We start from the raw sequence: 26019 nt of genomic DNA, 5'->3' as shown, positions 1-26019 counted from the left end.
CCGCACCTTAATTCTGGCCCATGGATTATCTGATAGTAGTGATAGCAGGCATGTTTTCAAAATTTAAATGGCATTGCTTCTAGTATTGATAGTTTATGGTGGACTAAGCAAGGCCACAAATTCTTTGACACTGCTCCCATCAAGAAGTGACTGATCTTGAATCTGGGCTGACCTGGACTGTTTTCACCAATGGAGTATGACAGAAGTGATTTTATGCCAGTTCTGGGCCAGCTTTTAAGAGAAATGGCAACTTCCATTTAGCCTCCTCAAGTCCTAAACCCCCACTGAAGAACTCCATCTTCCCAGCTGGAGAGAGCACGTGGAGAGGCCCTAAGACTAGAGGGAGGAGGGGCCCAGCTCAACCCAGCCTTCCAGCCTTCCTTGCCAAGGCACCAGGCATGTGAGTAAAATCATTTGGAGCCTCCAGAGCAACTTGGCTGCCAGCTGAATACCATCAAGGGACTCCAAGTGATGTCATGTGGGGCATAAGAAATGCTTAGCTGAGCCTTTTCTGAATTGTAATCTACCAAGTCATAAGACATAACAAAGTGGTTGTTGTTTTAAGCCACTAAATTTTGGGATGGTTTGTTATATAGCAATAAATAAAACAATCTCACAGAAAATGTTGTGTCATGTGTCCGTGTCATGTGTCCGTCAAATGGAGGAAGTTTTCAGTTCTAATCTCAATAATCTTATATTTTATTTCTTCATAATAAGCTACAGAAAATGTTCACTGCAGAAGTGGACTCCCATTTCTGTTGAGACTAGGGATTCTCAAATATTAACATACCTAAGAATTGCCTGGGAAATTATTAAAAATACCAGTTCCTAGTACCCTCACCCAGATATTCTGATTCAGTAAGTCTGATATGCGGCTCAGGAATCTTGTTTTTTTTTTTGAGGAAGATTAGCCCTGAGCTAACCTCGGCTGCCAATCCTCCTCTTTTTGCTGAGGAAGACTGGCCCTGAGCTAACATCCATGCCCATCTTCCTCTACTTTATATGTGGGACACCTGTCACAGCATGGCTTGCCAAGCGGTGCGTAGGTCTGTACCTGGGATTCGAACCCGCGAACCCCGGGCCACTGAAGCAGAACATGCAAAGTTAACCGCTGTGCCACCAGGCCGGTCCCAGGAATCTTCATTTTAAGAAATACCCAATAATTTCTACACTAGTGGTCCCAAGAGCAGACACAAAGAAGCATTCAATAAAACATACCAGAGATGGCGAGGCTGTGAACCATGCCATGGCAGTGGGAGTGGAGAGAGAGGAAAACAAGGTGCTTTACATAATCTTCCCTAGCCCCATCCCCTCGTCTCGTTTCTAGGCTTCTCACATCAGAATTCTTAAGCTCTGCATTCAATTAAAAAATATCATCTTACACTATTCAGAGAGCTTTATGTTTTTCATTTTATTTTACCCTCTAAACTCCCTTGTGAAATAGAAGAGACATTTTAAAGAGAAGTGACTAACCTATATCTAACAGACATCGAATGAAACAAGTGTGGGCACAGAATATCTAAAGCTAAGAGCCCCAGGCCTTGTCACTCTGAAGTCTTTTATTTTACTTTTTTAAAGACTATCAGAGGTTCTTCAAATCAGAAACACCGCCACCAGGAATCATCTTCTTCATTATGATCATTACAATCGTGCTTAATGACTAGGTGTGGATTGCTAACTCCCACAGCTTCCAGCAGCTTCTGGGATTCCTCATCAAGTGCCTCTTTGCATAACCTGAGGAAACAAAGGAACATCTCTGCTTGCACTCAATTTTCCCACAGCCCTAATACTTTATCCAGAGAATTTATTTCTGTTCTGTTAAAGTAGAGAGACAATGTTATTAACATGGCTGGGGAGTGGGAAAGCAAAGTATGGGGGATACACTGAGGGAGATATAGCAGTTGAAGGAAAATGGAATATAGAAGAGAAAGAGAGAAATGGATTAGAATTTAAAGGGGATCCTCTAAGAGCCTTTATCTATTCAAGCAAAATAGTACTGCTAATGATGATGATGATGAAAATAGCTAACACATACATTGTTTATTATATTCTAGGCACTGTTCTAAATACTGCCTATATTAACTCAGGTGATCGATCCTCACAATAAGACTATGGGTAGATATTATCATTTCACCCATTTTACAAATAAGGAAGCTGAAACACAGCCTGGGGACTAGTGCAAGTTCAAATATCCAGTAAGTGGCAGGGCCAGAATTCAAACTTAGCTAGTCTGGCTCTAGGGTTCTCAGCTCTTAACCACTATGCTACATTATGTCTCCCAAAATTCAGTGTTCTCTGGGAGAAAAATCAAATAAGGGCCTTGAAAATACCCAAGAATCCACAGTCAGGTTGATCCTAAGGCCTGCAATAAATGAGTGCTCCCCAAGTCCCTCATTACAGGGAGCTTTACCCTGAGAAGACGATGAAGACTTACCCTAGAACCTGTAGTTTACATTCAGGAGACTTCAAGACTTCACATAACTTCATAATTCCTTCACACTCTAAGGTATTCTGTGTCAAGTTTATTTTTATCAGTCTTTGGTTGCTGCTAAGAGTAGAGGAAAGATCCTGGCAACAGAGAGAGGTCAGACCACAGTATTCCAACCTGCAAGGAAGAGAGACTCAAGATAAAATTAACTCTATCCCATGACAGAGAGCAAGCACACAAGAGATCTGTGAGCTAGGAGTACAGGATAACTCCAGAAGCTTAAAAAAATGAGCACAATTAGGGTAAATTCAAGGAATATAAGTACTTATAATATTCATTACTAGATATTTCTAGGCTAATATATCCCTTCCTATATTATGTATTACAAATTCATAATTATATTTCATGGAATAAATAAAATATGAAAGCACATTAAGGAAAACTATGAAAACAGCTGAACACTTAAACAGCATTAAAAATATAGCAACAATATGTAGACTTTAGAAATATGGCATTGAGTGTTTAAAAAGCAAGGTATATAATGAGGTCTCTAACTCATGCCATTTATGCAAATAAAAATTCATATACCAAAAAAACATTACATCTTTTACAAGAACACTCACAATTCTATGGCATATTTCAAACACATTAGGTCAGTTGCCCATAAGTGGGAAGGAGAATAGCTAATGGAGATAAATTAACCAACTAACCAACCAACCAAGAGTCAATCAAGGGCCCTTGCATAAACCAATGATAATATAATACCATGAGCTGAGGAAGTATATTACACTCAACCTTCTACACCAGATGACCCCCCAATCAACTAATTTTAACTTAAGTTTCACCTTATGTTTACCTAGTCATTCAACAATTGAGTGCCTACACAGGTGCTGAGTATACAAAACGTTTTTAAGTTGCTGCCCACATGGAACTCACATGTTGTGATGGAGCAATAATCCCACTAATATGACACAAGGTAAACAAATATCACACAAAATAAACCTTAGGGTAAAAAGAATTATAAGACATAAAAGGTTATCAAGAATTCATCAGGAAACATAATCTTTCTAAATTTGCAGTCACTAATTGCAGCCTCAGAATATAGAAAACAAAAACAGAACTATACAGTAAAAGACAAAAATCCAATTATAATGGAGATTTTAATGTATTTTTCACACTAGTTGACTGAATTATCTGGGAAAAAAAACTATAAAAATATAGATGATTTGAACAACAGAATTAACAATCTTAACTGTTATACTACAACCAACAACACTTGATACTCTTTTCAAGTGCAATATGGAACACACATCAAAACTGACCTTATACTGGACCATGAAGCAAATGTCAACAAATTTCAAAGAATTAAAATCATGTACAGTATGTTCTCAGACCACAATGCTACAGATTAAATATAAAAAGATAAGAAATTCCTCTTATGTTTGAAAATTAAGGAGTACACTTTAAAATAACCCATGGGTTGAAGAAAAAAATCATAAGGGAAGTAAAATATTTTAGACTGAAAAATAACAAGAACACAGCATATAATATCAAAACTTGTAGGATGAAGTTAATGCAGTGATTTGAAGGAAAATCAACCTTAAGTCTGTGTTGGAAAAGAAGAAAGGCAATATTTATGAGCTAAGCATCCAACTCAAGAACTTAGAAAAAGAATGGTAAACTCAATGAAAGTAGAAGAAAAGAAATAAGATAAAAACAATAATTACTGAAAAATCATTAGATATCTAAATCACTAGAGATGATTTAGAAATTAAGCAGATAATAAAATATTAGACACCTGCCAATAAGTTTTAAAATTTAGATGAAATGGATAAAATCATAGGAATAATCTTACTTACCAAAAATTATTCAATAAGAGAAAACCTACATAAATGCATAATTATTTTAAAAATTGAATAAGAAGTCAAAAGTCTTACACAAAGGAAACTCCAGATCATATAGCTTCACCAGAAATTTCTATGAAGTTCAAGGGAGAAATAATTCCAATCTTACACAATCATATGCCAAAACACACGCATGATTGGCTAAAATTTTAAAAATTAAGTCTGACAAAATTGGCAAGAATAGAGAGCACTAGGAACTCTTACACGCTGCCAGTGGTAGAATAAATTGGCACAATCCTTTTTGACACTATCTGGTAAATTTGAAGACATATTCCCCATGATATAACAATTTCACTCGTAATTATTTAGCCTAGATAAATGTATATAGATGTGCCTCAGAATTCATGTATTAAAATATTCATAGCAGCACTGGACATAAAAGAAAAGAAACGAAAACAACGCAAAAGTCCACCTACAATAGAATGGTTATATAGTTTGTGGCATGGTCATTTGTTGAAACTTTTTACAGCAATAAAAATGAATTAACTACAGCCACATGAAACAACTGGGTGATTGTTACAATCATAACATTAAGCAAAAAAGTCATAACAGAAGAATACATAAAGTATGATTCCCTGTATATAAAGTTCAAAGTCAGGCAAAATTCAACTATATTGTTTAGGATTACATACACTCATGATTCACTGTACCAGAAAACAAATAAATAACTGCCATAAAGATCAGGATAATGGTTATTTCTTGGGGAGGAATAAAGAAATTTTGACTTGGAAGAGATGATTGAGGGTAATTTAGTTTATGGGGAAATGCGATTTCCTGACCCAGGTGTGGTTACAGACATGTTTGGTTTTTAAAATATTCACTTTTCTGTATATATTTTATATTTCATAATGAAAATGTTTAAAATATGATTTGGCAGAGCTTAAAAATAACAGAAGAGAAAAATAAAAATTATAAAATGAAGGTCACATTAGAAGAAGCAAAAAGGAGATCATAGCTGCTGAAAATACACTCAGGAATAGGTAGGATGGGTTAGGAAAAAAATCAAGAAAAAGAATAAGTCTTAAAAGATTAACGAAAATTACAGATAAGAAAGACAGACAAAAGAGATCCAACCTAAACAAAATTAGTGACCCTGAAAAAAAATTCAACAAATAGATGAGCAGAAATTAAAGAAAAGAAACCTTACCAAAAAAGAGAACAATTACAGATTAAATGGCACACCATTTCTCCAGAAAAATATTAATAAAGAAAATTCAACACAGGACAAATTCTTGGGCCTAAGGACCAAGTGTATGGACATCCAGCACTGCCCCCACCCCCGCCCCGCAAAAATGAAAGGAATTTTTAACCAATAAGGACATTAAGGGGGAAGAATCAGCTGGTTTCAGACTTTTCTACTAGATTCAATGCTAGCAGGCAATGGACTCTCTCTGTCGAACTCTCAGAGGAAGAATGACCAAAATATTATGAACACAGCCAACCTGTCATTCACATTCTTAGAAAACTAGGACATTTGCAGATACGCAAAACATCAAGGAATAGTATAGCATCCATGTCTTCCATTTTGAAGAAACAATGAAAGTCAAAGTATTCAATGAACATTCCACAGTTCCTAGCATCCACAGGCATCTGGTATTGCTGAGCTCTGGAGTGGCTCCTCAAAATTAAATCAAAAGGATTTCTGACTCTCTTCTTCACCAGCTCCTGGTCTACATACTTTTAGTAGGGCAATTTGATCACTAAATGTGGCTATCCCCTGAAATGGTTCATCTGGTTTTGGCCACCTCCTGGGTAATGGGGGTGGAGAGTAGCAACACCAATACTTGGGAAAAGAACACTTCAGAACCTGGGAGGTACATGGAGTGGGGAGAACAATTAAGCCTCTCTTTTTTTCCCCTAATCCAACACTGCTGCCTGACAAAATAATGATGTGTTCTTCTTGAGTCAAGCAGCAGCTGCAGCTGGCAATCTGACTCTCAGCCCAGTTGTTACCTCTCCAAATGCTATGAAAACAGAAAATCTCATGTGGACAGGGCAGGCTCGGAACTATTCCGCTGTGCCTGAGGCCATCAATGGCAGCCCCCAAAAGTTGACCCCCTCACATGTATACAAACATAACAACTGGTACAACCTTGTTTCAGTCTGACTGATACAAATTCATAAGCTTCTCTTGATGCTGGAACAGCCTTGGGTTATGCCATATGTGGCAAACAAGGCAGCTGTAACTACTCAGTGACACTTCCCACCCCACTTAACAAAACTGCTGTAATGGTGACCCAAATGAAATATAACAACAAATCCCACACTGGAGTGATCTGTGCTCCTTTGGGTTATATGTTTGTATGTGGGCAAGTGTGGACCATTGAATGTCTCTTTATTGGGGAAGGGGTTAGTTCGGCTGATTTTTTGCCCCCTGTATTTATTATCAGTGACACCAAGATCAGCAGGTCATTCTAAATTCCCTTTCATGAGTTGTAACGGATAACATGACCTATTGGTCCCTGAGTCTTTCTCAGTTGACTTGAGCCCAGGACCCTGGGGCATAGTTGAAATCAGTACTGCATTCTGACCTCATCCTGTGCTTACAGTCTTGTTGATGGTGGCCTTAATTAAATGATGTATGAGAAAAACTGAGAAGATTTGGTCCCAGCCTCTGCTGGTCAGATTGATCAGAGTGGCATATAGATGTGAAAATTCACCAGAAGACATAAGTGTAGGGTGTAGCAAAAAGGGGTGGATATTGTTGGGAGACATCCTTCCATGGGTCTTTTGCTCTTCGATATGTTTTGCTGACAAAAATGCAAGGTCCTGACAACTCTTTACCTGGGACATTTCCTAGGGTGTGTATGCAGTGAGCAACCTTGAGGGATGAGGTGGTCTCCCTCCAGGACAAAGTGCAGGCTTGTTCACTGCTAGTTATAAAATGGTGTGTCCCTCAAGCTCAATGTTCCTCTCCTGGGATGCAACTCACTGTATGTGTAGACATCCATCTGGGCCCTTCACATTGACCCTGTGGGATTTGGGGGACAAGGGAAACTGACACAAACATGCTAATGCTTATGCTGCTATGCTATGAATAATAAAGTCCTCTGTCCTGATAGGACTCTGTGTCTCCTGTCAGCATCCATGAAACAGTAATAGGCTAACTTATTAGGTTATAAGCAGGATAAAATGAAATTTCAGATCCAACAGTTACAACATCATCATTGTTGTGATAAAAATATATAAACAGTCGATGGAAACATAGGAAAAGCAGCACCTTCTTGGAAGAGTCTTGGAGACTGTTAAATTTCTAAAGGATGAGACATATCATAGTGTCTGGGATTTCCACATGTAGGGCAAAATTTTTGACCCAGAGGTCGATAATACATACTATATAAGTAAAAATGTCCTAGCCAATATCAGGTCAAGATTTAAAAAGAAAATAGAAATCTAAACAATAGATTATTCAACATAAAAAGTACTCAGAATATAGGATAAGATTTCATTAGATTACAAACTCCTTGAGGGCATAAATATCATTTTTCCATATAGAGGATTATTAGTAAAATATTTGATTTAATAAGAAAAAATCATTCAAGGATAGAGGGAATATCTGAAGGATAGAACATGGAAGAACTAAATCAAGTACCATTTACTTAATACATACCCTGTCCAAGGCACTAAGAAGGACACAAAGAAATGTGAAATATGGCTTCTATATTAATAACATGCAATACATTGACCCATATATTTGAGATTCAGATTCTTAATTCTGAGAGTAACTCACCTTTTAGCCCCATTTATTTTTCATCCTCTCTCCATATACTAAATTTCTTCTAGCTATACTAGTCATCAAATAGGTATCATTTTCCTAATGGAAACTGAACTCACCTAAGCCTCTGTATGTTACAGTTTGGATGTCTCAAAGCTTCAAACAGAATTTTTACTCCATCATCCTGCAAATCATTATTCCCAAGGTAGAGGCTTCTTAAATTTGGGTTGTTCAAAATAGCAGAAGACAGATCCAGACAACATGCACTAGTGAGAACACAGCCCATCAATCTGGAAGAAATACAAATGAGAAGCGAGGCCTTCAGTTGTGAAGCTTAGTTTCTTCCTAGGACAGATGCCCAGATATTTGAGCCTTTTTTCTGACCTCTTCTTGTCTACAATCCAGGATGCACACGGGAAAGTCTAACATCACCAGTAGAAACAGATGGGGTTTCTTAATGAGCCAAAAAAACCAAAGGGTGAAACTGCTTTCTCCCATAAACAGGTTGGTATCTACCAAGCTTCCCAAATCAAGAGCATGAACACTTATTTCTACCAATACTGAAAAAACAGGTCTAAGTTTTCCCAAGGAACCCACAGATCTCTATGTTTTCTGTTTCTAATATATTTTGAAATAAAAATGTTTTCCAGGAATCTATCTCAAAGCATTATCTCGAAAGAAGAAAGAAACCAGCTACATATAAAATGAGAATTTTTACAGGTCCCTTAAAGGGAATTCAAGAGCATTCACAATCTAGCTTCAAGGGCTTTCTTTCCATACTTTGTCCTCACCCTATTCTCCAACTACACAGATCCATTTTTCCCCAAATATACCACATCTATCCTCATTCCCCTTCTTTTCTCTCTTCTTTCCTTCTGCCTAGGGTATCTGTACATAACAAAGTCCTCTTCATCTTTCAAACCCAAAGTAACTCAGTCTCCTTTGTCCCACTCCTTGCTCCTTGGGCCTTCTGTCATATCCTTATAACAACATATGGAATATATTATAGTTGGCTTTTTGTTTATTTCCCTGCTTTGTGAGTTACCTAGGACAAGGGTGTCACCTTAGTCATAACCTTTAGTCTCCTCAGCATCTAGCTCCTCAGCATCCAGCAATCTAGCTCATATTTGTTGTGATTCTGGTTGAGAGAACTGGCATGGCCTGCATAGAGGCAATGAGGTAGCTAAGACAGCACAAATGTGTCTACATGTTTACAGCAATGCTAAGCAGAGAAAGTGGGATAAGCAAACATCTTGTGTGTGTGTAGGTTGCTTAGAAATTATATCTCTGTCGCTGAAATGAAGGCATTGGATTTGATGATAATTTCCATTAAGTAAAATTTTGTCTTCTGCAATTTAACAATCAAGGAAACTTTAGAGAATCACATTGTAACCCATGTTTTCTTAAAGGAAGTACAGGTGCTTATTGGATTCAAAAGTTCAATCACCTTAGTTTTTACAGATGTGACAATCAACTATTAAACTCATTTGGAAATTTGGTTATTATGAGTCAGTCCACTCAAGCCAAACACTTCTGGGTAGACCAATGATCTTGAGTTTATAGTTATAAAAAACAATGCTGGCATTAGACCTTAATGACTCACCCCGCCTACTAGTCCCATGGGAGGCCCTCATGGGAAAGTGAGATGAGATTGCAAAGTGACACCTCTATCTTGCTTCATTCTAGCCCAAATATTTATATGATGAACTGTTAACTATCATGCAGCCATTAAAATAATCAATAAGATGATTATATGTAAGTATTTGAATGTGTTTCTGAAATACTGTTGTGTGAAAAGGAAACCTCAAAGTCATGTCTATACAGTAATCACAATTATATATCACATATCATGCCTGCATATGTATACCCACCCACACATAGAGTAAGAGAGAATAATAGGAATAAAAACGGTTGCTGTTTAAGAATGACTGGATTGTAGGATGTTTTTAAAAATTCCCTTCTTAGTTTCTTTAAAGTTGACCAAATTGTGAGCCCGAATTTAAGAAAAAAAAACTAGTAGAGCACAATTTCAACTTCATGGATGTAAGGTGGAGGACTCACAGTAGCGTCAGGGGGGCACAATCAAGGAAAAACAAAATGGCTACTGTTCAGTCAGATGTCTCTGGTCCTCCTTCCATGAGGGAAGTTGACTGTAGTTACTGTAGTAATTGTTTAAGAAAAATCTGATGAGCAGACTTCCCTAGCTTGTCTCAGGCAGAATGAGAGAGAGGAAATCAGCCGCATATTTTTTCTGACAGATACTCAGCTCTCAGCCTTTCTTTCCATATCTCCTTGCCCTCAAAGTAGTTAAAAGTACAGAAAAATAGGGTCACAGAAAACCTACTCCAGGTCCTGAAGATTACAGCTTGGATGTCGAAAGACATCACATAGAAGCTTTACTCCATCATCTTGTAGTTGGTTTGAGCCCAGATCCAGATGCGTCAAGCTCTTGTTGTGTAGGAGAGAAGATGACAGATGTTCACTGCTAAGTGCAGTGAAATGGCAACGCCTCAGCCTATAGGAAGGACAATGAAAGGAAAGATGGAATCATTGCTCTACTGCCAGAGATTTACATCTTTAAAAAGGTTTCATGTTATGATCCCGTCTACTTGCCAACTCTCCATCTCAGGTGAAACACCCACTTCCCTCCTTGCCTCTTTGGCTCTCTCATCTGGGATACTTAGGTTTGCACTAAATTGGGCTACAAACTGGATACTTGTTCATCAGAATTTTACTTACTACAGTCATGCTCTACATAACAATATTTCAGTCAATGAGGGACTGCATATACAATGGTGATTCCATAGATTAGTACCATATAGCCTAGGTGTGTAGTTGGATATACCATTTAGGTTTGTGTAAGTACACTCTACAATGTTTGCACAACGAGAAAATTGCCTAGCAACTCATTTCTCAGAATGTATCCCTGTTGTTAGGCAGGCATTTATAAATAAAATGTTAACCTCTTTACATTGTACATAGATATATTACCCTATTGCAGAAGTAGCTACATGGAGCAGAGGAGCACGCAGATGGAGTAGAATGGTAGTAATCATAATCAAGTAAGTACTTTTTGTACATAATAAAAGTGGCATTTCTGATCAGTAGGGAAAAGACATGCCATAAATGATTCTGGGACAACAGACCTGACATATGGGGAAAATAAGTTTAAGCCTTATAACAAAATTAATTTGGAATAATTTAACATTTAAATGTTAAAAATTAAACCATAGAGAGTATGAAAAAGATGACATAAGTGGATTTTTTTAAAAGAAAAGTATTTCCAATTATGACAAAACTTCTAGAAGTCATGAAGGGGAAGATAATTTGATTTCACAAAAATTTTAAACTTCTATATTCTAAAAATGAGCATAAAGAAAGAAATACAGAAACATGCTAGGTAAATTATTTACAATATATAAAAATAATAGTAATAATATATATGTAATATTAGTAACCATAATATATAACATATATAATAGAAAATATTCAGAGGAAAGCTGAGCCTGTGAAGAGGCAATTCTTGGAATATTAAAGGCCGAAAACATTTGAAAACATGCTCAACATCAAATCATTTTTAAAGTTATTTTCAACTACCTAATTAATATTGATCAAAACGATTATATTCAGTGAGGGTATTAAAATGCAGGCCTCTAGACTGCTGAGGGAATATAAACAATCTATTTGGAGGAAACTTAACCATATCCAACAAAATAAAAATTTTGGCTCATCAATTCCACATTTAGGAAATTATCTAACAGCAATGAACAGAATAATCACACTGTGATCCAGCCATACTATGGAATTCTGTATTTCCGTTTAATGATATTCATATGTATTTACCTGTTCTGAACTCAGAATATGGAATTGGATAGGCAGAATTTAGTCCTGAATCCATCATTATTTTGTGAACACCAGGCGAGTTGCATAATCTTTCTAAATCTCACATTCCTGACCTGTACAATGAGGCACTTAGAACACAGGTGGCCAATTTGACACCAACAGGTACTTTTGTGCAGATTAAATAAATTTAGCACAGGGCCCAGTACAGAGTAAAGACACAATAAATGGCAATTATCAATACCATCATCTTCATCATCTTTACTATCAGTAAGGATAACAGCAGGGAAAAAGAAAGGGACAGACTATGTTCATAATATTTTTCCATTTTAAATATATTTCAAAATGTGTATTATGTTAGAAGGCTGAAAACAAGGAGACACTTACACAAGGCTCTGTAGAGTGCACTGTGGATGTTTCAAGGCATCACTCATAAGCTTTACTCCACCATCTCCTAAGTTGTTGTCTGCCAAGCACAGATGTGTCAGCCTTTTATTGCTGATGAGAGCTGAAGAAAGATCCTCACAGCCAGCTACTGTGAGGCCACAGCTTTCTAAGCTGAAGGAGGAACAGATGGGAAGGCTCAGTCAAATCCCAAAGTTTATGCTTCTCTTCTCCTTCCCAGGAAAGTTGGCTGGTACTTACAACTCCTACATTTCTACTATAGAATCAACCTCACCAAAACCTACTTAAATTATAAATTCCACTGCAGCTATGTACAGGGTATGATGAAACAAAACGCAGAAGCGGAGAGGAGCTGTGAGAAGAATGAAAAGAAGCCAGTCGCGAAGAAAGGAAGTGTCTAAAAGTCAAGAAAAGAGGAAGGGCAGTAGAGGAAGAAAAGGAGGAGCTCACCTAGGATTGACAAATGAACCAGTTGGGGTCAAAACCCAAGCAGTTTCTCCATTCAGATAATAATTAACCTATATAAGACTGAACAAAATGATTCTTTGGAAGACAAAACAAAGACTCACGACAGTCTCTCTAGGTAACACTTTGGATGTCTTAAGGCTTCGCACAACAGCTTTACTCCATCATCCAAAAGATTATTGGTCGACAGATTCAGAAATATCAGGCTCTGGCTTCTGACGAGAGCCTTAGAGATATCCAGACAACAAACTGTAGTTAGGTCACAGGATTCCAAGCTGGAAAATACAGAAAAATAAAAATGACCACTCCTCAGAGAACAATTATAACCAACACTCAGGTGGCCAGAGGATGTGGTCTCCCATTCTTTGGGACCTGTTCTGAAAATCCACCTTCTCTACATAGAATGCGAGTTATTTAACTAAAGCACAGGCTCTGATAGAGAGTTAGGAAGGGGAAGGTGGGGAGCTTGTCTCTTCCATCCCCACATCCCCAGTTCCCTAAGAAAATGTGTATGAAAACATTCAAAAATATTTTTAAATAATAATCTTTTTTTAATCTGGGAAGAATTTCCTTTAACTACAACATGGAAGAAGGTGGATTGAAGGATGCCTATATCCTTGCTCTGACTTCTGAAACAGATGGCAGGAAATCAGGGGCAACACCTGTGACTCCCACAACTGTCTTGCCAAGAGCTCATTTATTCATAAGAGTCAACGCATGTTTTCTGAGGAACCCAGTCCTTAAGAGTGAAAACAGGAAGTAAATCATAAATAAAATGGTTTCTAAAAGTAAAGTAAAAGAGGAAGGGAAGCAGCAGAAGAAAAGAAGTGCATTTAGCGCCCATATTTTTAGAGACTCCTATTTAGAGACAACTTGTGCTTTGGACATGGCTGAGCCTGATGCCAGCTGTTTGTAAGACAAGTCATAGAGCAGCCGCATTCCTAGAACTTGGAGTTGTTTTAGTTATTCCTTTTAATCAAGGACTTAGCAACTCAAGTTCCTTAGAAATTGGTTCTCTTCATCAAAATCAGGGTATATAGAGGTAGGAACAGGAGAAGCTTCCTCCTTAGTCCAGAATTAGACCTAAGTGGATGACCTAGAATATAGCCTATGGCTGAAAACATCAACTTGCCCTGAAAGGGTGTTATGGACTGAACTGTGTTCCCTAAAATTCATATGTTGAAGCCCTAACTCCCAATGTGACTGTATTTGGAGACAGGGCCTTTAAGGAGGTAAGTAAGATTAAATGAAGTCAAGAGCAGACCCCTAATGCAACAGGACTGGTATCCTTGTAAGAAGAGGAAGAGACACGAGGAATACATGCACACACAATAGAGGTCATGTGAGGACACAGTGACAAGGTGGCCGTCCACAAGCCAAGGAGAAAAGCCTCACCAAAAACCAACTCGGCCAGCACCCTGATCTTGAACTGCCAGTTTCCAGAACTGTGAGAAATAAACTTCTGTTTTGTTTTTTTTTTCTGCTTTATCTCCCCAACCCACCCCGTACACAGTTGTATATCTTAGTTGCAGGTCCTTCTAGTTGTGGGATGTGGGACGCCGCCTCAACGTGGCCTGATGAGCGGTGCCATGTCTGCGCCCAGGATCCGAACCCTGGGCCACCGCAGCGGAGTGTGCGTACTTAACCACTCGGCCACGGAGCCGGCCCCAACTTCTGTTGTTTTAAGCTACCCAATCTGTGATATTTTGTTATGGCAGCCCTGACAGGGAAACAAGGAAAATCTTATATATTCTGTTTGGATAGAGGTCTTCTAAACAAAAAAAGATTCCAATATTAAAAGACCTGTGGATAAAATATTAAAGTTTACGAGAAAGAGAACATTACACCAAGGGACAGAAAATAAGCACATGTATAAAAAAAGAAAACTAGGAAACAAAAGAAAATGTTTAGGAAGCTTGCTTTACATTTTAAAAGTACATATAGGAAGATGCAGACTATGAAACAAAAATAGCATGTCATAAGTGGAGATCAGATTGAGAAAGGGAGCAGGTTTAAGATAAAAGAGTGCAATGAAATTAAAAACAGTAGAAAACTGAAATCTGCATTTGAAGGAATAAAGAGCAAAACCAATGAGAATAAATTTAAGAAACTCCCCAAGAAGTAAGGGGGAAAAAAGATTAAAATGACAAAAAATAAGTAAGTGTTATGTAGGAAAACAGCTACAACCAATGACTATTAGATGCTCTTGAAAAAGAGAGAGAGAAACAGCGAGAGAGTGAGCCCTGAAACCATTTTAAAAATCCAATTTAAAGAAATGATTTCTGAGCAGAAAAGAAAAAAAGATTGCCAGCAGATAAAAAATAATACAATGCAAAAGTAATAAAAAAAAAATCCTGACAACACTAATGAGAAAAAGGGACCCACAAACTGAGAAGGTGAGAGGGAGTTAAGGGGCTGAAGTGTCAGGTTGTCCTCAGACTTCTCTTTAGAACACTACAAGTTAAAAAGTAATACAGCAAAGTCGAAGAGCTAAGAACAAAGTGGGGGCCTAAGACCCAGATAGTTGTCATTCATCTATGAATGCAATTGAAGGATATAAAGGAAGTTATAAAACATAGCATTCACATACATTTCATGAAAACGTTAGTTTAAAATTGTACCAACCGATAATGCAATGAATCAGAATTAAGATTTTGTAAGTGGGAAAAGCAAGTTTAAGAAAACAAAAGCTAGCACTATATATTGATAAATATTAACTATATAGAATTAAGTCTAAATAATTGTATTTGTATTCCTTGCCATGATAAAAAGTCAGAAAAGTTTTGAAAGAGTTTGAAGTATCTGGTCCCTGTAATCCTAGATTAAATTAACATACTGGACATCATATGATAGAAATATACTAAATATGTTGATTTACATAAGGGTACTTTAAATGTTTTAATCCTTTTGAATTTGATTAAGCGTATATTTGAGTGAAAAAAACCTGAAGAGTAAAACTAATAATCACCAATTAAATTAAAAACAGGCAATATAACTTGAAAATTTCTAGATATATGTGTACATAAAACAAAAATGAAACAAAATGTAGCTCATTTGTGAAGCAAAAAAGAGAAATGTTACTGAAAATATTTAAAAAATGTTTTTAACTGGGGATATAAATATTACATGCCCTAAAGTCCTTTTGTTCACAATCTGTTTTGCTCTTATCCTCTCCATATTATAAATTTGAGTTTCTCAGGCTTTCCTCTTTTTTTTTTAGTGCTAATTAATAGAATTTCAGCTATGGACCTCCTAATTCTTGATGAATGAAATCTCAGCCTCATAAAATATTTCCGCTTTTCCTTGCAGCTGCAAAGAAAAGCAGATGATATTACGAATCAGAAAATATTTTATAAGAATAGTTTTGCTTTGTTTTACTTTTGTTTTATCATAACAAGGGGATCTTATAAGATACCTGGACTTTAGAAATTATCACCATGTCTTGTGAAAACAATCCTTAAGTACTATTAAGTCTGTAATTTTGATCAAATGTCTTATTTAATAATGTGTCACTCTTGTAATAGTCAAATGGATATTTCTGAATTCTTAAATGTTACAAATATTGAAAATATTTTTTCAAATCTGAAAAAGGATCATTAGCACTCTCCTCTCCTCTCACATGCATAAAGTAATAAAAAATATAACTCTGTTTCTTGTGTTTCTAGAGTCCGAAGGTTTTGTCTTGTTTATATTAATGTATAACATGAATCACTGGTGATTCACTCAAAAGGGAAGCTGAAAGCTGAGGTTTGTGGCTTCAAACTGACCCCTAAAAATATAAGCCAGCAAAATGGAGGAGACAGACTAACTTACATTTGGGTCCTGCTGAGGAACTGGCCCAACTATCTCTTAACCGTGTCAGTAAAATGAGGCCCTTGACTGAAAATTTCCAAAGCCTCTTAAAAGTAAGCAAATTATAATTTTGTTGTTGTTCTTATTAATTGCTATCTGTGGCTCTGACCAGCTGTCATTGGGTATATAAGGTGGTCCTCGATGCAGTTGACTCAGAGGAAGCAATCCACGTTCCTAGAATAAGCATCTCTTGGTTTGAGAGTTGGTCAGGGTAGAACTTTACCTGATGCAAGATGCCAGAGCTTTCTTTATGAGTTGAGGCCCAGTGGAGTAAGCTTTCCTGTGCTGCTAGCAGGTGAGGATCAGAAAACTGCTGCTCAAAAGCCATCCCCTGAGAAAGCTGCCACTCCTCAGTCGGGAGGAACTGCTGTCCCGGAGGATGAGCTCTCCAAGAGCTCAGAACAGCTGTGTGAATGTATTTTTCTTTTCTGAAAATGTCTGCTGTGTAATTTCCAGGTTGCCCAAGAATTTTGTAATTTTTTGTTGTTGTTATTTGAGTGTGAGATTGTTTTTCTGATATGAATTAGAAATTGAGAAATGGCAAGAGAGTTCTTGCTAGAGCAATAATGTTGCAGAAGTTGTCTGTTCTTTGCATAGTCTAACGAAGGTACCACAGGTGACAGATGAATGGCATTCACAAGAGCCTTTGGATTAATGGGACAGGCTTCATGGGCCTAAATCAAGGTAAATCATTAGATAATTTAATTTGTTCTGCAACTTGAGGCTTAAAAGATGGCTAGGGGACTTGTTCCTGATTTTACTACAATGAGAAATCAAAATGCAAACATGGTTTTTTAGCTCACATAAGGCTTTGTATTTCTTTAATAAGAAGTCTAAATTAAAGAATTTCCTAAATCTCTTACAGTTCCCTTGCAGGTCAAATGATTATTATTTCTATTAATATTGAAAAGCATATAATACTGGGCATATAATTAAAATGAGTTAAATAAATGATCAACATCCTTATAAATTGGAATCTTGTAAATGTTGGAATCAGACAATATTGCAAATATTATACTATCTGGGTGAAGTTTTGAGGTTTCTTACTGTTTTGCTATATTCTTAGTTATTAAGAATGGTTATACTATCCATAATGTTAACTTAAAATAGTTTCCAAACTTACTGATTTTGGAACCTTGTAGTAATATAATATTTTAAAAATTAGTAATTTGTATTTAAAGATTTCTAAAGAAGTTAAACTTCAAAGAGAGAGAAAATAAATCACATTCTTCCCACACAATTTATTACCATTTGTTATTCATACTATTTAAATTAAGATGGCAAAATCAATATATTGTCTTATATTTCATATTATTTATGTTTAAAAACTTAGGGCAACCTTTAAATGATATTTCATTTAAACCTTATTTGGTTTAAATGAATTGTGGATAAATACATATCAAAGTTTATTAACATTAATGAATAAAAGAGACAGTTTTGTAATAGAGAAGAGAGGACTGATATTTCCATTTTAACAACTCTCTGCCTGTGAGTAATCTATGCAGGTGGCAGAACTTCTGATTTCAGAGTGTGTACCCATACTTTTCCAAAGTTATTCATATTTTGATGACTTCTTATGCTTTTGAGCCCTTCATGATTGTAAACAATTGTAATAAACCACAAGGGTTCCTCACTCCTGGAAGAGCAAAAATTTCTACTGGTCCGTATGCTATCTGTTGTATACTTTTTTATTATTGTTAATAATACAGCCAAGGCTGAGGATATCTGTCATTCTCAGGTACCTTCCTCTTATCTTTACAACTAATCAGTTTCTTCTGGCAACTATTTTAGATGCTCCCTTCTGGGATATTAGTCATCTAACTCAAAATCTTTGATGCTGTAGGGAGTGTTTTGCATTTACACCATTTCGGCACTCTTCAGGTGGCTGTTTGGTGGAACCAACGATTGTTCCCTCACCTTGCCTGTAATCCCCGATGACAATAGGCAAACTAAGAAAAGATTCTGGGTATAATGAGGCATTCCTAGTATGCCCAAGGTTTTTGTTTTGTTTTTCCCCCCCATTTGCTCAACATATTTCAAGAGCTACCTTATTAACAGGCTGACAATGTGGAAAAAGTTATCAAGACAAGGAGAGTAGATCTTTTTTCCTTCTTGAGGGAGCCTTTAGTAAATATTATAGTGAAATATTCACATGAAAATTAGTGATTGTGTATACCTTTCCAGTATGCTCATGTGCAAAGGCTGATGGGAGTTTCTCAGCAATTTAAAGGTTTCTTAAAAAAGATATTTTATTTCTAAACTTGCAAAGTTCCTACACTACCTGGGGATCATATTTTGCAAGAGAGATGGGCAAAGACCTACTAATTTATCAACACTTTCATTGCCCACATCGTCTAGAATCAGTAGGGAGAGTAAGACATCAAAACGCAATTCAACAGTGTTAAGCTCAGCATGATCTAAGCACACACCAGACTAACATGGGCAGTCAGCTGTTCATAGCTCTTATAACATGAGGTCTAAAGCAAACATAAACCTGGAACTTTCTACATGAAAGATTAATAAGAGGCCTACAAGACTATTGATTACTCCCCAGTGGCTACCCACCTTGGGAGAACATCCAGTCCTGCATAATGTAGTCTTAGATTATTATAAAGCTCTGATGACTTCTGCCATCAAAACATTCTATTTACTGGTGCAAGGAGCCCTACTAGTTGACCCAGAAAGATGATTTTCTATTTGAAAGCCTAGTAACTTGGAGCTACATCAAAGTTCATCAGTGGAAGACATTGTTCAAACCTCAACTCGTGAAAGGGATCTTATCAAGTCCTGCTGACCTGTCAAGTGGTAAGGCACTTTGTCTTGGATCCACGGCTCCCACTGTAAGCATCTTTCCCTCCATTTAACAGCTTTTTGCTACTAATACTTTTTATTATTAGATAGAGAAACCAATGACCTATTTCTCACCTGGGTTCCAGACCAGAGAGAGGCTGCAGGTTACAGAAAATTTCTCAAAATATCCTAAAACTACTTCATAAACTGGTAAAACCAATACTTCAAACTCGCCTGCTAACCACTAAACTCAACACACGTTCAAGAATTATCCAACGACTTTCAAGATGTACCGTAAGTGAATTTTATCCTATAAAAGCAAGTGAGAGAAAAAAATCCCAATGATAACAAAACTGACCTGCCTATTGTAGAAAAGGTGGTCTTGTTTCAGATTTTGTTTTTTCTACATACAGATTATAATTTGGTTCCCACAAATACAGACCCACCTTGACCTTTCATGCGTCAAGGTTCAGTCTTGCCCACCCCCACCCCACTGCCAACTGAGTTCAGGGATAACAAAAACTTCTAAGGCACAACTTACTACAGTAATTTTTTTGTTTTGCTTTTGTTTGATTTTTGTTTTATTTTGTCAGAAACTGAATTAAATATCTTTCATTGGAAAAATAAGATCTTTCTTAAAACCCATCACACAATGTGGAGAACAAGTATGACTGCTGATCCTGTCACTTTTGCAGGGAAAGAGAATCAGGCCCACCACTCGGGTCAACAGTGCGGGATAGCGAGCGAGCACCTTGACAGTCGACAGTTGCTACACTGTTCTTCAACTTTCTGTATTGGTCACTGAGTTGCTATTATAGGCTGAGGGGGATTCACTATCAAAAATTAAGTAAAAGTGAGCTTGCCTCAGCACTGCCTCCAGTTACTATTAGTGCATTCTTTTCTATGAGTTCAAACATACAATGAATATACATAGTCCTGCATTGAAATATGAAAATTTTTAAATATTTATAAATTGTGGGTCTGCTCTTTTTTTTTTTTTTCAGATTTAGGAGATGGAGACACATAGAACAGTACAATGAGGTGTCTTCAGTGGGGGAAGGGGAAGAGTTAGAAGTCCTGTCAGCAGGAAATCAGCCTGAATCTTCTGATCCCTGCTGTTCCATACCATGAAAATAGAGCTGGCCCGATGAACAGCAAGTCGACGCTGTAAGGGAATACTTAGGCAAATGAAAGTCCCAATTATAATAAAAAACTCACGACTTACCTCAGATTCTGTAGTTTACACTCTGGGCATTTCAAGGCTTCACACAATGACTTTACTCCATTATCCCCTATATCACTCCCTTTCAGGTTCAGTTGCATCAGATTCTGGTTGTGAGTCAAACAACGAGAGATATCTTGACAACCATCAGGGAAAGAAAGAAACCTCAACCTTCACAAGAAAAATATGCAGGAGAAGTTACAAAATCATCTCTGTCCCTGGTTACCACATCCCTTTCTTTTCAAAACCAACTCTTAGATATTATCTAAATACTCCTGCCATCTCTTCTCTTACTCTGGGTATCTCATATTTCAGGTCAGGTCATAAATCCAAGTTTCAAGATGTGGCTTAGGAAAACAACTGGGTTATAACTTAGATGTCCCTTATATCCTGATAACTGATACTCTCAACTTTTTTTGACCTTGAAGGAAAAGAATAACATCAGGAAAAGCAGAAGAGAGTTTGTGAACTCTTAATCCCAGGAATGACTACCAAAAATTATTGGGGCTGTTCCAAATATTGCAATTACACCATCAATTCACAAGATTTAGTCCTTTAAATAACCCAAGGTGAATTCATAGTTAATATCAACTATTCGATGTGCATCATTAGCAAAACTCATTATTGCAAACTACGCCCTGTCATCTCATGGACTTTGTTAGGTGTACAGAGACCACCCAAAGCAAAATATGAAGTTAAATATGCCCATTTTTCTTCCTATTTTCCATCTCCTAACTCAGTCACTGTTAGCTATCTCTGATTCTTCTGTAGTGCCTCTGCCAGTCCCAAATGCCCTATGTTCACACTGCTCACGAACTGTTCAAAACCTCCCTCTGTAATATTCCCTCTTCTCCCTTTTGCCACCACCCACCCTTCACCCTCACCCCACTTCCAGCCAAGCACATTCAAGAAAATTAAACTTTTACCCATTTAGAATGCTAACCATCATCATCTAGTAAAAGCGCCTAATGCTCTCAGTAAATATAAATTCAAAGTACGATCTCACTTGTTAGGGAAAAGGGACCTGAGTAAGACCACGCTAAGGTGGGAAAGACTGAGAGCTATCTTCATGGTGTCATCCCTCCAAGGGACCCTTGCATTCTAAAAGAGGGAGCCATTTAACTCGAAAGAAGGCATTAACTATTGTTAGGATTTGGACTGGTGACATTCAGTGGAGGGACAATGTGGGGGAGATGTTTGGGGGTGAGCAAAAAGGACTTCCAGGAACCCTTAATCATAACAAATGCAATTGCTTACCACATCTATATGCAAGAGCCTATCTACTTACTTGAAATCTAAGGCTGGATCTCACTAAAAACACTGAGATTCTAAGGGAAATATTTAGAGGGAAGCCTGCTCCCCCCAAAAAAGAACATTAATCTTCAGTGTTAATGCAAAAAAGTACCTATCATTTGTTCAGTATTCAGTACATATTACTGAGCACCAATTAGGCCTTGGGCACACTGATGAGCCCTGAATACAGAAGAAAATAGGATTAGTCCTAGCTCCTAGTAGGGCCAATACACAAGAGGGAGAGAGACATGTAAAAAGGCAAATGTAAAAAAGTGATAGGGTACCTGGAATCAAATTAAGAAATAATAAAATAATAAAACAAAAAAAAATAGCAAATGTCGGCAAGGATGATGAGCAGCTGGAACTTTCATATATTGCTGGTGGGACTATAAAATGGTACAACCACTCCGAAGAACTGGTTGGCAATTTCTTTAAAAGTTAAACATATATCTATGAACTAGCTATTCTATTCCTAGGTATTAGCCCAAGACATGAAGACATATGTCACAAAAAAGATTTGTACAAGAATATTCACAGCAGCATTACTAATAATACCCTCAAATTGGAACCAACCCAGAGGTCTATTAACAAGAGAATGAACAAACAAATTGTAGGATATCATACAGTGGAATGCTAATCAGCAGTAAAAAGAAAGTATTGAAACATGCAACATGGGTAAATTTTTAAAAAGATTTGTTGAGCAAAAGAAGATGGACACAAAAAATACATACTGTATGAATCAATATAAATGGTTTCCAAGAAAAGACAAAGCTAATCTACAGTGAGAGAGGTTAGAAAGTGACTGGCCTTGGGAGTGGATGGGGTCAGAGGACTGAATATAAAGGGGTACGAGGAAACTTTCTGAGGTGATGGAGTTATTTTCTATCTTGTTTTGGGTATTGGCAATTGTCAAAACTCAACGAACTGAATATTAGTATGTGTGCATTTTACTTAATGTAAATTATTCCTCAAGGAGAAGAAAAAATAGTATGTTCCAGAACGTGTCTTTGAAAATGCTTTGCTGACCTTCCTAGAATGCCTTAGTTCTGTGTTCTTCATTTGGAAAATTCCTAATCAAGCCTCAAAAACCCATGTCAACAGCTTCTATGCTCTGTGCAACCTCTCCCAGAACAAGTTAGTTATCCTCCCACATCCCCAGGTTTCCACAGTGCATGTTCTTAGAGTATTTCACACAGTGGATTTTAAGTATTTGTTTACTATTGGTTACCCCCAATAAGTAGGAGTAGGAGGTGGGATCAGGAAAGAAATTGGAATAACTCCATTAAATTTTCTTATGCCAGACTTACCGTAGTTTTTGTAGTTTACAGTTTGGGTGCCTTAGTTCTTGATAAAAAGTCTTCATTGCTAACTTATCAAGGTTGCTATGACACAGGTCCAATTCTCTCAACTGTTCATTTGTATGAAGCACAGAACAGAGATCTTGCCAATAATGAGTAACGCAACCAAAATCCCTTTGCCTAAATAATTGGAAAAAGAAAAGACCAGTCAATGTATTTCAGCCCAGGCAACTCTCAGAAGATGGTACAGGCTGAAAATAAGTGTACTTTGGAAATGGCGAGAACATCCAGTGCAGCTCTGGCTTGGTTGGGCACAGTCCACCGGGAAGCCTTTCTCTTGGCACTCCAGAGGTTTCATTTGCCCTGTAGCTCCCCCACCCCCTCAATACACACAAAATAAATCACACAAAAACAATAAAAGCTAGAAAGAATTCACTTTGGAGGAAGAGACTCGGGAAGGACAAGAGACGAGTCTTCAAATACCTGAAGAGCCAATATCAAGAAGAAAAATAATATATGACCACAAGGAGTAAGATTAGGAATAGTGGGTAGACATTAGGGAACTGTGGTGTAGATTGAGAACCATAGGCCCTGAGCCCCAGGTCTATCACTTACCAGCTATGTTACTTTAAGCAAGTCACATCAGTTCCATGCGCCATGTTTTCTTTATGTATAAAGTGGAAACGCTGTCTCCCTTCACAGGGTTGGGAGGATTTAATAGTCAATTTTGGTGGGTATACAAAAGCACTTTGTAAATTTTAAAATGCTGTATATTTTAATTATCAGGCATATTATCAATGGACTCATTATAAACAAATAAAAGGTAATAATGAATGAAACAGAGGTTAGCCTAGTGATTATTAGCATAAATTCTAGAATGGAACAGTCCTGAGTCCCAACTCTGCCATTCGCTAAACTGGGTGATTCTGGCACTGTTACTAACCTATGTGAGTCTCAGCTTCTTCATCTTAAAAAATTGAGATACGAGTAACTATTTCTTAGGATTACTATGAAGATTCAGTAGGACAATCTATAGAAAATGTTCAGCAAATGTTTCACATTGTAAATGCTCCTAGCAATTGGTAGCTGATATTATCTATATTAAAATATATAAAAGTCTAGCATGTTGCCTTATACATAATAGCTACTATAGGTGAGAAAAAAATATCTTTTTCTGTCTGCTCTCCTAGTTTCTCTGGCTGTGACCCTATAAATTAGACTGACAAAAGGCAGATTAACAAGAGAAAAGGATACAAATTTTATTAGCATGTGCATGATGGCTACATATGGGAGAAACTCAGTTATGAGTAACTCAAAGGAGTGGTTAGAATTTGGGGTGTATATACCTAAATTAGTAGGGGAAAGGCAAGAGAAGAAAGGGCACTTAGGGAAAAACAAGTGACTTTTTGGAAAGATAAATGGGCCCCTACAAGAACAGATGAGAGATATGAGAGTTTGTGACAATGTCTGTCTGGGTGTGGTGCTAATTTCTGTCTCCAAGAAGAGAAGATTAGAGTTGCTCCCAGGGAGGGGATTTATGAGAGTTGAGTTCTTTTGGGAGGCTCTGCTTTCAGGCAGATAAGAGGTTTCAGGAACTCAAATGCCTTCAGCTAAAAGTAGTTTTTATATAAAAGCTGCATATTTTGGAGTGGCATATCCTGATCCCCTTCACTACTCAAATATTAGTTTCCCCATACCTTACACTTAAATTGGAATTAGTAACATTGCAGAGTGATGGTCTACATCACTTGTGGTCTTGAATTTGAGAAAGCTAGGTCATAAATCATTCAAACATTCAAGCACTTACTATATACAAATACAACTGATAAGACAGAGAACAAGGGGCTGGCCCAGTGATGTAGTGGTTGAGTTCCCATGCTCTGCTTCAGCAGCCCAGGGTTTGTGAGTTTGGATCATGGGTGCAGACCTACACACCACTCATCAAGCCATGCTGTGGCAGTGTACCATCTACAAAATAGAGGAAGATTGGCAATAGATTTTAGCTCAGGGCCAATCTTCCTCACCAAAAAAAAAGTGAACAAGACAGATAGAGATCCTGCACTTGTAAAGTTTACAATGTATAGTTATGTTGTAGAAGAGACTGAGATCACCTATACCGTCTCTCTTAAAATACTGGGTTCTCAGATCCTTTTTATTTTGTTTTAAAGATTGGCACCTGAACTAACAACTTGCCGATCTTTCTTTTTCTTTTTTCTCCCCAAATGCCCCCAGTAGATAGTTGTATACTTTTAGTTGTGGGTCCTTCCAGTTGTGGCATGTGGGACGCTGCCTCAACATGGCTTGATGAGCGGTGCCATGTCCACGCCCAGGATCTGAACCGGAAAAGCCCTGGGCCACCAAAGCGGAGCACGTGAACTTACCACTTGGCCACGGGGCTGGCCCCTCAGATTCTTTTTTATTTTAGCAACAATGCCAACTTTACTGTTAGATAACACTAAAAGTAAGGGGAAGGTAGCATGAAGACTGGCAATATAGTACCTAGAATGCCTTCCTCACATTTATCATTAGGCATAAAATACATTCTAATGCTGGGGTCAGCCTGGTGGCAAAGCAGTTAAGTTCATACGTTGCGCTTTGGTGGCCTGGGGTTTGCCGGTTCAGATCCCAGGTGCAGACCTACGTACTGCTTATCAAGCCATGCTGTGGCAGGTGTCCCACATATAAAGTAGAGGAAGATGGGCAGGGCCAATCTTCCTCAGGAATAAAAAAAAGGAGGATTTGCAGCAGATGTTAGTTCAGGGCTAATCTTCCTCAAAAAAATAAAAATAAAAAAATACATTCTAATG

The 26019-nt window shown here is 37.4% G+C and overlaps 1 protein-coding gene across 1 annotated transcript in view; it reads right to left on the bottom strand.

The window, feature by feature from the left end:
- Nucleotides 1-549: 549 nt before the first annotated feature.
- NLRP14 (NLR family pyrin domain containing 14) overlaps nt 550-26019 on the bottom strand; it is a 32686-nt gene continuing 7216 nt past the window's right edge. The window contains exons 4-11 of the mRNA XM_070491566.1: nt 23222-23386; nt 20625-20792; nt 12862-13032; nt 12275-12445; nt 10392-10562; nt 8167-8337; nt 2435-2605; nt 550-1734 (exon numbers count right to left, since the gene is read on the bottom strand). Of these exons, the coding sequence (XP_070347667.1) occupies nt 1599-1734; nt 2435-2605; nt 8167-8337; nt 10392-10562; nt 12275-12445; nt 12862-13032; nt 20625-20792; nt 23222-23386 (1324 nt within the window). The 3' untranslated portion in view covers nt 550-1598. The remainder of the gene's footprint in view (nt 1735-2434; nt 2606-8166; nt 8338-10391; nt 10563-12274; nt 12446-12861; nt 13033-20624; nt 20793-23221; nt 23387-26019) is intronic.

The sequence above is a fragment of the Equus asinus genome, chromosome 20 (genome assembly GCF_041296235.1).
Source record: "Equus asinus isolate D_3611 breed Donkey chromosome 20, EquAss-T2T_v2, whole genome shotgun sequence".
Taxonomy (NCBI): Eukaryota; Metazoa; Chordata; class Mammalia; order Perissodactyla; family Equidae; genus Equus; species Equus asinus.
Note: the sequence above shows the minus strand (reverse complement) of the source record. Positions and strands in the feature narration are given on the sequence as shown.